Consider the following 11558-nt stretch of genomic DNA (forward strand, 5'->3'; position numbering starts at 1 on the left):
ATTATTAGAGAAATGCAAATCAAAAGTACAGTGAGGTATCACTTCACACCAGTTAGAATGGCCATCATCAAAAATCTACAAACAAAAACTGCTGGAGAGGGTGTGGAGAAAAGGGAACCTTCTTACACTGTTGGTGGGAATGTAAATTGGTATAGCCACTATGGAGAACAGTATGGAGGTTCCTTAAAAAATTAAACACAGAGCTATCATATGATCCAGCAATCCCATTCCTGGGCACATATCCAGAGAAAACCGTGATTCAAAAAGATACATGCACCTCAGTGTTCACTGTGGCACTATTTACAATAGCCAGGTCATGTAAACAACCTAAATGTCCATCAACAGATAAAGAAGATGCGGTACCTATATACAGTGGAATATTACTCACCCACAAAAAAAGAATGAAATAATGCCATTTGTAGCAACATGGATTGACCTAGAGATTATCATACTAAGTGAAGTAAGTCAGACAAAGAAAGACAAGAGTCATATGATATTACTTATGTGTGGAATCTAAATTATGATACAAATGAACTTATTTACAAAACAGAAACAGACTCACAGATGTAGAAAAAAAAACTTACGGTTACCAAAGGGGGAAAGGTGGGGGGAGGGATAAACTGGGAGGTCAGGATTAACATATACACACTACTATTTATAAAATAGATAATCAACAAGGACCTACTGTATAGCACAGGGAAGTCTACTCAATACTCTGTAATAACCTATATGGGAAAGGAATCTGAAAAAGAATAGATATATATATATGTATAACTGAATCACTTTGCTGTACACCTGAAGCTAACACAACATTGTAAATCAACTATACTCCAATATAAAATAAAAATTTTTTTTAGAAAAGGCTAGGGCTTCCCTGGTGGCGCAGGTGGTTGAGAGTCCGCCTGCCGATGCAGGGGACACGGGTTCTTGCCCAGGTCTGGGAAGATCCCACATGCCACAGAGCGGCTGGGCCCGTGAGCCATGGCCGCTGAGCCTGTGCGTCCGGAGCCTGTGCTCCACAACGGGAGAGGCCACAGCAGTGAGAGGCCCACGTACCGTAAAAAAAAAAAAAAAAAAAAAAAAGAAAAGGCTAAAGGAGGATCTCCAAACAGAAAGGAAATGATAGAAGAAGAAATCTTGAAACATCAGCAAGGAAGAACAATGGAAAGACTAAAAACATGGATGCAGTAGACTTTCCTTCTCTTGAGTATTTTGAAATATGTTCGACAGTTGAAGCAAAACAAAATACTGTTAGATGTGGTTCTCAATGTATGTAGTATAGATATTTAAGGTTATTATAAACAAGGGAGGGTAAAGGGAAGTAAGGTTTCTCTATACTCAAATTGATAAAATGTCAACACCAGTGAACTGTGACAAGTATATACATGTGTATAGTGTAATACCTACAGCAACCACTTCAAAGGGTATGCAATATAACACACTCAAAAACAATATAGGTAAGTCAAACTGGAATTCTAAAAGATGTTCAAGTAGCCCACAGGAGGGCAAGAAAAAGAAGACAAAATGAAAAACAGGGAATAAACAAAGCACAAATAAAGTGGCAGACAAAAAAGTCACAAAGAAATTTCCAAGTTTCATCAAATGTATAATATGAACTTGGTTTCCTAGGTAGCATTCCCTCTTCTGTGTTGTCACAGAATCCCATAGAATCTCCTCTCCTTGCTATTGTAGCACTGCATTAATTTTGTATTTACTACCCGCCTTTTACCAGCCTTTTTTAAAGATGGGAATTGTATATCCCTGTTTGTATAGCCCCAAAGACTAATATAGTACTCTTTCAATAAGTGGGGGTAAAAGATAAAGATTGCAACAAATTTAAAGCCATTAAATGTGGGAAAAAATCTGTGAGTCCATAAAAGATAACCCCCCCAAATAAATTCTAATTTGTCACCATTGCATATTATTGCACCAAATTCTTAGTCTAAAAATTGATAATTAAAGAGAAGGGTTTCAGAATTTATCCTGTCTTTTTAGTATTTCAGAATACCCAAATAACCCTAGTCAATGAAGTAAATCTCTTTACAGAAGAATTCCAGCTAATGTAGAAGGAATGACAGAATCAGAAAATCACCATTTTGTAACTCCCAATTAAATACTTGATTGAGGCAAGGATCACCAGTGATGATAAAGCCATTAGATGAAAGGTTGATGTGATGTGAAACTGGGTATTTGCGTGGTGCTAAAGAATCACCACATGTAAACAACCCAATGTCCCTCAGCTGGTAAGTGGATAAACACGCTGGTACGTCTACACAGTGGAATACTGCGCAGCAATAAAAAGGAACGAACTAGGGGCTTCCCTGGTGGCGCAGTGGTTGAGAGTCCGCCTGCCGATGCAGGGGACACAGGTTCATGCCCCGGTTCGGGAAGATCCCACATGCCGCGGAGCGGTTGGGCCCGTGAGCCATGGCCGCTGGGCCTGCGCGTCCGGAGCCTGTGCTCCGCAACGGGAGAGGCTACAACAGTGACAGGCCCGCGTACCGCAAAAAAAAAAAAGAAAAAAAAAAGGAATGAACTGATTGATAAGCATAACAACGTGGATGGTTCTCAAATGCATTATGCTATGATAAAGAAAGCAGATGCACAAGGCTACGTGCTGAAGATTCCATGTACAGGCATATCTCGGAGTTAACTGCAGGTTTGGTTCCAGAACACTGCAGTAAAGCAAGTATGGCAATAAGGTGAGTCACATGAACTTTTTGGTTTCCCAGTGCATAGAAAAGTTTTGTTTACACTATACTGTAGTCTATTAAGTGTGCAATAGCACTGTGTCTAAAAAAACAATGTACAAACCTTAATTAAAAAATACTTTATTGCTGGGGGTGTGGGCGAGGGATGGACTGGGAGTTTGGGATTGGCAGATGCAAACCAATATATATAGAATGGATAAACAACAAGGTTCTACTGTATAGCACAGGGAATTATATTCAATATCTTGTAATAAACCATAATGGAAAAGAATATGAAAAAGAATATATATAAATGTATAACTGAATCACTTTGCTGTACAGCAGAAACTAATACAACATTGTAAATCAACTATACTTCAATAAAATAAATTTTAAAAATACTTTATTGCTAACCATCATCTGACAATGGAGGATTGCCATAAACCTTCAATTTATAAAAAAAAAAATGCAATATCTGTTAAGTGCAATAAAGTGGAGCACAATAAATGAGATATGCCTGTGTATGATACTGGCAAAAACTATAGGGGCAGAAAGCAGATCAGTGGTTGCCAGTGAGTACGGTGTTAAGTGTTGACTAAAAAGGTGCATGGGCAAATTTTAGGGGCGTGATAGAAATGTATTATCTCTTGATTGTGGTGATGATTATGAGTGTATGAATTTGTCAAAACTCACACTCTAGGGACTTCCCTGGCGGTCCAGTGGTTAAGACTCCACGCTTCCAATGCAGGGGGGCACGGGTTTAATCCCGGCTGGGGAACTAAGATCCTGCATGCTGTAAGGCGCCACCAAAAAAAAAAAAAAAAAAAAAAAACCTACCAGAAACAAACAAAACAAAAATCTCACACTCTAAAAAGGATGAATTTTACTGTACGTACATTTTAACTTAATTTAAACAAACAAAAATAGACCAACAAAACAAAGAAATCACCCCATAGATTACTTAGTGGTCACAAGGTGTGAAACATATCTTTACAACACGGAAGTCTGGCTGTCACAGCCTCACCATGATCAATTTCAGCCTCACTAAAGTGAGACAACCAGATGTTGGGCGCCTCCTAATGTGATGCAGTTTGGAGTACAGAGCAGCATCCAGGAGACATATGTATTTCCAAGCTTTAGATCTAATTTCTGGTGTGCAGGGAAAACTAGAGATAGAGGAACAAGTTAACGACACCCAAGGAAACATCAGACAAATCCAGAATGTGATGGGGCATCTCAAAGGACAATTGGCTTGGAATCTTCAGAAAGGTCAGTATCATGAAGACCAAAAAAAAAGGAGGTGAGGTGGGTAAGAGGTGGGGAGGGTGGTTCCATCTAGATTAAAGTGACTGAAGAGACACAGAATCCTTATTTGGTCTCTGCCTTGAACAAACTAGCTATCAAAGACATTTTGCGGACAATTAGGGAAATCTGAATGTGGGCTATGTATTAGGTAATATTAAGAAGTTATTGTTGGGACTTCCCTGGTGGTGCAGTGGCTAAGACTCCGAGCTGGAGTCGATCCCTGGTCAGGGAACTAAATCCAGCATGCTGCAACTAGGACCCGGTGCAGCCAAAATAAATAAATAATAAATAAATAAATATTTTTTTAAAAAGTTGTTAACTTTACTAGCTCAATAAAGGCATTGTCTCATTTAAAATACTTCTGTCAAAATAAATGAATAAATAGATTAAGGGGGGAGGAAGGAGAAGTAGTATGAATCCTGGCTGTGGGTCAGGCACCAGTGCCTGATACACTTAGGATGAAAGGCCAGCTCCTTACAGAGGCCTCCAGAGGTCGGACCAGACCAGACCAGACCTTGCTTGTGTGTCTGTCCTCACCTCTCAGCACTCCCCCCAGCCACCTTCTTTGAGTGGGCCAATCGCTCGCTTTCCAGCCTCCAAGCCTTTGCATTGGCAGTTCTTTCCGCCTGCCGTAGCGACTCGTCCCCTCTCTTTTCCGGATGGCTCCTTCTGAGGTTTCAGCCTAAATGTCATCGCAGAGAGACCCTCCTCCACATCGGAAGTAGGTTCCGCTCTCGGCTCCTGCCTTTGGCTGCTTGGCTACACTTCATCACCCGTGGTGATGATGTTTACTTGTTATGTCTGACTAGCGTTGAAACTTAGAGCCACCACCGGGTCCCCAGAGCCTGCATTTATCGCGCACCTGTTCGCGCTCTGCGCACAGCTGCAGGCGCCTCTGCTTCGGGACGGTGCTTCTGTTTCCTGCTGGGAGTGCCGACCCGGTCCCGGACTAGCCGGGTGGCTTCTCGCAGCCACAGAGACAGTCTGCTGCAACCCGGGATCTCAGACCTGACGCCGGATCCCGCCGGCGCCGGGCAGCGGGAAGCCAGGTTCTTCCGCCACCCCCCAGCCAGGTGACTGCCCCAAAGCCTTTCCCACACCCCAAGCCCCCCAGCTCGGGGACCCCACCCGGAACAGTCTTTGCCACCTACCTGAGGAACTACACTTCCCATCAGGCTCTGGAGCAGCGACCGCCGCTCCCAGTATGCTCCCAGGCGCCGCTCCGCCCCCGGCCTTAACCCCATAGTGGCTGCAGGCTGGCGGGAGCGGCGATGGGCGCAGGTAACCTGCGAGTGGGCCCGGGGTCGGGGTGTGTGTGCAGCAGAGCTGAGGAGAGGACGGGATTGGGGGCCTTGGGGAGGAAAGGAGCCGGGGTTAACCGAGGACAGGCAGCGGGGGTGGAGGATGGGGGTGGGTGGGAGGCGAGCCATAGAGCGTCCGCCCCTCGCGAAATTAAGAACCTGGAAGTTCACCTTTTCCAGCAAAACGAACCCTTTCGGGTGCCAGGCCCGGGGCGGCGTTGAGGTTGCGGCGGGGGGGAGGGCAAAGGAGTCTGCTCTGGCTAAATGCCCCCCTCTGCCCAACACATACCTTCGCCTTCGGTCTGGCGAAAAGGAAAGTGGCAAACTCTCCTCTCTCCGCCAGCGAGGGTGAGGAAGGGGAGTACGCCTATCTCGGCCCGAGGCGCTGACCGGGGCGTTTCCAATTCCCCCCTGGACCATGGGCTAGAGCTTGGGGAGCCCTTCTGACTCCCCTATCTCCTCCCTCGAAGTCGTGTGTACCTGACTCCAGCGCTGATGTACCTGGAGACACCTGCATTCCCTCTTCCTTGTCCTCGCTATGGTCCTGACCAGTGGGTGGTGGCAGGCCTCCACACTGCCGGCTGAGCCTCTGAGCAACCGTTTTCCCAGCTCTTCTCTTCCAGGCTCATTCCCTCAGTCATTGTGACAACCGATGCGGGCCTGATTCCAAGCGGTGGGGTGATGAGCAAGCAGAGCTTCCACTCTGGGGTGGGAGTGGAGGTAGAGGCAGAGAAGAGATGATAAAATAATTTCAGGTTCTGGGAGTGCCACGAAAAAAGGAAAACGTGTAGGGGGTCGGGGGGTACGATGCTGCCTTGGATAGGGTGGTCAGGGAGGTCCTCTCTCGGATGTTCCCAGACTGAGGGGGACAGCAGGGGTGAAGGCATGGGGGAAAGAAGAGCAGTGTACTTGAAGCAAGTGAGTCAGAGGGAGCGTGGGAGGAAATGAGGTGACAGTGTGGGCCCGGGAAGGATCTGGATGTTATTCTAAAATCAGGAAGGGTTCATGGAAGCCCATGGAAAGTGTTAATGAGCAAGGGAGTCATGTTTCCCTAGTCTGAGCTTTCTCAGCATTTTCGGGGAGGGTGGGGGAGGGTTGTGGAGCAGGGGCTGTGGCCAAGCCAGCTGATTTCCTGCCAATTATCAGTTGACCATGGCCCCCTCTGACCCTCTGAAAACTGGGAGTGATAATTGCTACCTCACTGGATGCACACCTGGCCCAACCTGCTGTCATCCTCCCCCACAGGGCCTGGCCACCCCTCCCACAGAATGCCTGAGGGCCCTGAGCTGCATCTGGCCAGTCACTTTGTGAACGAGGCATGCAGGGAGCTGGTGTTTGGCGGGTGTGTGGAGAAGTCACCTGTCAGCCGCAACCCTGAGGTGCCCTTTGAGAGCAGCGCCTACCACATCTCAGCTTTAGCCCGAGGCAAGGAGCTGCGCCTGACACTGAGCCCCCTGCCTGGGGCCCAGCCCCCACGGGGGCCACTGGCCCTTGTCTTCCGCTTTGGCATGACCGGCTCCTTCCAGCTGGTGCCCAGCGATGCGCTGCCACCCCATGCCCATCTGCGCTTTTACACGGCTCCCCCTGGCCCCCGACTTGCCCTCTGCTTCGTGGACATCCGCCGCTTTGGCCATTGGGACCTCGGGGGCAAGTGGCAGCCAGGCCGCGGGCCATGTGTCTTGCTGGAGTACGAGCAGTTCAGGTAGGGCCAGCACCAGGTGTGATGAATACAGTCCTGGGCTCCAGGCCTGGCCGTTAGTGCCTCGGTGGTCAAGAAGGAGCGAGTTCCAGCCCCCTTTGAGCTTCAGTCCCTTCACCTGTAGACCAAGACAGTGTGCTTTCCTGGGGGCAGTTCCCTGAGCTAATGGATGTGGAAACCCAAAACTGACGTGGGAGAAGGGGGGAGCAAGAGGTGGATGAGGACATGGCCAGTCAGTGTGAGAGCTGGGTCTCAGGTCAGCATCCCACTCTGTCCTTTGGCACCCTCAAGAGGCTAAGAAGAAAGGTGGAGAGGCTTTAACAACCTAAGAAAGGAGGCTGAGCAGGAAGGAATTGCTTCAAGGGAGTGGGGAGAGGACTGCCTAATGTGGTTTCTGAATCAGACTGTGGTCTCCCACATTCTGCCTACCCACTGGTCTGTGTCCCGTGGTCTGTGTGCCTGTCTTCTGCCTGAGGGAGGGATAACGGCCCCACCTGGCCCCACCAGGTCACATAAGATGGCACACATAAGATGGCCAGTGTCAGCCACTTCCCTTCCTCTAAAGATAAAACATGTATGAGTCTCTGCTTCATGCCAGGCCAGCTCTAAGTGTTGGGGGTTCAGCAGTGATCAAGAGGGATGTGGTCCCTGCTCCCACAGAGCTAGTTCAGGTAGGGCAGGGGGAAAAAGGGGACTAGATTAATTCAAATAGACACATGCCTGAAGAAAAATCCAAGAGGTAGAAAATGACTTTGAGCTGTGGAGGTGGGGGGAGGAGGAGGGTGCATTAGGAAAGGCCACCCCAGGTGACGTGTGAGCTGAGGCCTGCCTGATGAGGAGCCAGCTGTGCATAGCTCTCAAGTAAAAGCGATCTGACAAGAATCACAAACACAAAGGCCTGGAGTGGACTTGGCAAATCCTTTCTTGGGGAAGGCATGCCTTCGGCTGCCCCTTGGGGTGGGTCAGGGCGTCTCTGGTGCCACAGAAGGCAGCAGACTCCTGGCCTTCCCAGGTATGACCCCAAGTGCACCCCTAGGGAAGTGTCTGTGTTGTCTTGGATTTCTCCCACTTCACCTTTTCTAGGGAGTCATGCCACAAGTTAACTCTTTGCCAGCTGAAGCTTCTCTCACAAGATGAGCATTTCGGCTTGTTTTGTCCTCCAGCTGTGGAGCCTGTGGGGATCTGCCCCCCCTCAGGGATCTGAACACCCAGGCCAACCTCCCACTCTTACCTTTACCCCAAAAACTCTGTCTTCTGGCCCCCTATTTCATTTGCTTCTCATGCCCATCACTGAGTCAGTCTTGCCATGATCCTTTTCCACAAAGAAACAAGATACACGTACCCTTCACGGTGGTGAAGAGAGACCCATGACCCTTGGAGGTGGGGTGGGAGCTGCTGGGGCACTCACCAGCCAGGGCTTGCCCCCTCACTCCTGCTAAATAAACAGAGCCAGTATCAGCTTCCTGGAAGATCTTCAGCTTCTTGAGAAGACCTGACCCCACCAATATCAAATCTTCATATCTAACCAACCAGAAGTCCTACACAGGGAGTTCCAGACTGCGGACACACCTGAGGTCCTGTGATCACCCTGTTCTCAAAAATGTCTCGAGTCTGAGGCACTTTGGTGATATACACACCACATACCTAGACTCGTGTTTTCTTGAACATGCTGCTTTTGACTGGTATTTTTTTACCTTTTGTAATGCATTAAAATCCCACACTGTTGTTCCCATTTAACAGAAAACTGAGGTTCCCGCTGCCAAAACACCACTGAGGCTGGGAAGAGGGGAACTGGGACTCCCCATTTCCTTCCCTTGCACCCAGGAACGGGTTCCCCCAGCTCCTCTCCCCTAACCCATCGGGAGGCAGGGAGGGGTGGGGTGGGCAGAATGGGTCTCACGTGCCCAGACTGTGTCCCTCCAGAGAGAATGTGTTACGAAACCTAGCAGACAAGGCCTTTGACCGGCCCATTTGTGAGGCCCTCTTGGACCAGAGGTTCTTCAATGGCATTGGCAACTATCTGCGGGCAGAGATCCTATACCGGTCAGCAGGCAGGCCCTGGGCATGAGGGCTGGGGTGGCTGGGTGTGCCCACATTCCCCACTGCTTAGCATGGCGCCCTCTCTCCACCTCACTGCAGGCTGAAGATACCCCCCTTCGAGAAGGCCCGCACGGTTCTGGAGGCACTGCAGCAGCGCAGGCCGGTGAGGCTGCAGGGAGGGACGCACGCACCTATCAGTGCAGGCTGACAAGGGTCTGGGCTGGGTCAGGCGTCTCCAGCTTAACTCAAGCAGGTCCCTTCTCAGTTTCCAGCCTGTTGCCCCATCTCTACAATGTGTGTGCATGGGGGAGGTGATGGGGGGGCAGATGAACTGTCTGAGTCCTGCCAAGCTCAGAAGGGGTCTGTTCCCTGAGGGGTCAGCTGCCCTCTGAGTGGCCCTGCCTCATGCTGACATCCAGGTCCTACCCCTGCCTCTTCTCCAGAGCCCGGAGCTGACCCTGAGCCAGAAGATCAGGGCCAAGCTGCAGAACCCAGACCTGCTGGAGCTGTGCCACTCAGTGCCCAAGGAAGTGGTCCAACTCGGTGAGGCCTGGGAGGCAAAGATGGCCAGCTAGGTCTGCTTTGGCATATCGTGTAACCTGGGACAGTTCCTGCCCCTCTCTGGGCCTGGTTCCCTGCCTGGGCAATGGAAGTTTGTCGACCTAGTCGTTCCTAAATGGACTAAGCCTCCTTCACTGATCTTCATGTGTCGGGTGTCTATGTCCCCTGAGCTGCCCCATGAGGCAGGCAGGGCAAGGATTCTTAACTCAACTCCAGGATGGGAAAGCCATGGCCCAGAGAGGGGAAGACACCAGCCTGAGGTCACACAGCTGGAGGAGGGAGAGCCTTGGCCCCCTGACTCAGTCCATCAGCTTGTAAAGCTGAGGTCTGAGCCAGGTCTAACTGCGCTCCCCTCCCTCCCAGCCTAAGTCAGCCCTCTGACCTCCGCCTGGCTCCTCTGTCCCACAGGGGGCAAAGGCTATGGGCCGGAGAGCACGGAGGAGGACTTTGCTGCCTTCCGAGCCTGGCTGCGGTGTTATGGCACGCTGGGCATGAGCTCCCTGCGGGACCGGCATGGCCGCACCATCTGGTTCCAGGTTTGGGCTCTAATGCTCACACAGGCAAATGGAGCCCTGAGGAAGCTGGTGGGATGGAAAGACCTGGGGTTGCACTGTTCCTGAGGATCTAAGCTTTCCCTGTGCTATGCCCCTCCCCTCCTCCGAGTCCCAGGGTCCCAGCTAGTGGAGCAGCCCAGGGCAGGGTTACCTTGCTGTTGGCTCTGACCTGGTGGGGAGGGGACAGTCAGAGAGGCTTCCTAGGGGAGGGGCTTCACTGATCTGGAAGGACAGGTGAGTTCTGCCTCTCCAAGGAAAACTACCCCTGCCAGATTGACTCCTGAATTCTCCTGATTCCATTTTAGGGGGATCCTGGACCCTTGGTGCCCAAAGGTAAGCTATGCCTAATGTAATGAGAGGGAAAAGGACTAGTTGCCTGCAAGGGCTACAGCACCCTTCTCCATCCCAGTCCCCACTCCAACCCTTGGAGGCACTCCAGAGTGGGAGCATGGGAGTCTAGAGAAAGGGGGCCGCGGCCACAAGACCCTCCAACCCCATCAGCAACAGTATCCTGCAGGGGGCAAGTCCCGCAAGAAGAAATCCAAGGGAGCACAGCGGGGTCCTGAGGACCAAGTGGAGGTATGTCTCCCTGCTCCTACCCCCTCCCTGTACCCTCTCCTGTCCTGGCTGCACCTCCCAGGCCAGGCTCTTGGGCAGCTCCTTCCCTTGACAATGGTGGGCAATGGTGGGTCCTAACCAACCTGTGACCTGCTGAGCTCCTCAGGGACCTGTGTCTTCTCCATCCAGAACCCTCCACCTCCAAACAAGGCCCCTTCAAGGACACGAAGGGCACGGAGGGGCCTTCCTGAGCAGACTGTGGCCCAGCAGCCCAAGGGGACCAGCCTCCAACGGGACCCAGAAGCCCCCCGTGTCCCTGGGAAAGGGAAGAGGAGGAGGCAACCAGCGACCTCAGGTGGGCCTTCCTCAGCATCTTCCTCTAGGGAGGGGAGGGGCACCACCAAAACGGGCTCTCCAGGAGAGGAAGGGACGGCAGTGTGGGTGGGAGGAACACGTTGACAAAGGTGGTAGGGAGGCTGTTGGGGCAGAGTCCTCAGCCTGGGGTCCGAGCTGCCACCTCACCTGTCCTCCCCACAGGCCGCCGCAGACCCCAAAAGATCAAGGCTGACACCCCATCCTTGGAGCATGAGGAGACCTCAGCCTCTTAGCAGGAGGGTCTCCTTGCTTGCATCCACCCCTTCCTGCTGCCCTGGATCTGGGCCTGTGCGGCTTCCTGGAAGTTGCAGGGGACTGGCTGCCCCTGGCCCTGTGGCCATTCCCTATACAACTATGTTGTTTTTAATTGTACCCATTTTCCCCATTTTTTAAGCCCATGTGGAAAAGGCTATAATTTTTAGTAAACTGATAAACCTTGAACTTCTTGGGCTGGCTGCAGAAGGTCTGGGAAAGC

At 50.9% G+C, this 11558-nt stretch overlaps 1 protein-coding gene across 1 annotated transcript; it reads left to right on the plus strand.

Moving 5' to 3' along the window:
• Window positions 1-6558: 6558 nt before the first annotated feature.
• NEIL1 (nei like DNA glycosylase 1) lies at window positions 6559-11452 on the plus strand. Its single transcript, XM_079700276.1, has 9 exons — window positions 6559-6998; window positions 8919-9038; window positions 9135-9198; window positions 9479-9578; window positions 10005-10132; window positions 10456-10483; window positions 10668-10729; window positions 10898-11063; window positions 11246-11452. The coding sequence occupies exons 1-9, from the start codon at window positions 6565-6567 to the stop codon at window positions 11314-11316; spliced, it is 1173 nt and encodes a 390-aa protein (XP_079556402.1). The 5' UTR covers window positions 6559-6564; the 3' UTR covers window positions 11317-11452.
• The last annotated feature ends 106 nt before the right edge of the window (window positions 11453-11558 follow it).

Source organism: Hyperoodon ampullatus (genome assembly GCF_949752795.1).
Source record: "Hyperoodon ampullatus genome assembly, chromosome: 3".
Lineage (NCBI taxonomy): Eukaryota > Metazoa > Chordata > Mammalia > Artiodactyla > Ziphiidae > Hyperoodon > Hyperoodon ampullatus.

Bases quoted from the DNA above. Each gene is read 5' to 3' on its own strand.
- NEIL1 (XM_079700276.1), top strand. From the start codon at position 6,565: ATGCCTGAGGGCCCTGAGCTGCATCTGGCCAGTCACTTTGTGAACGAG. The intron at 6,999-8,918 runs GTAGGGCCAGCA...GTGTCCCTCCAG, and splicing joins CTGGAGTACGAGCAGTTCAG to AGAGAATGTGTTACGAAACC. The intron at 9,039-9,134 runs GTCAGCAGGCAG...ACCTCACTGCAG, and splicing joins CGGGCAGAGATCCTATACCG to GCTGAAGATACCCCCCTTCG.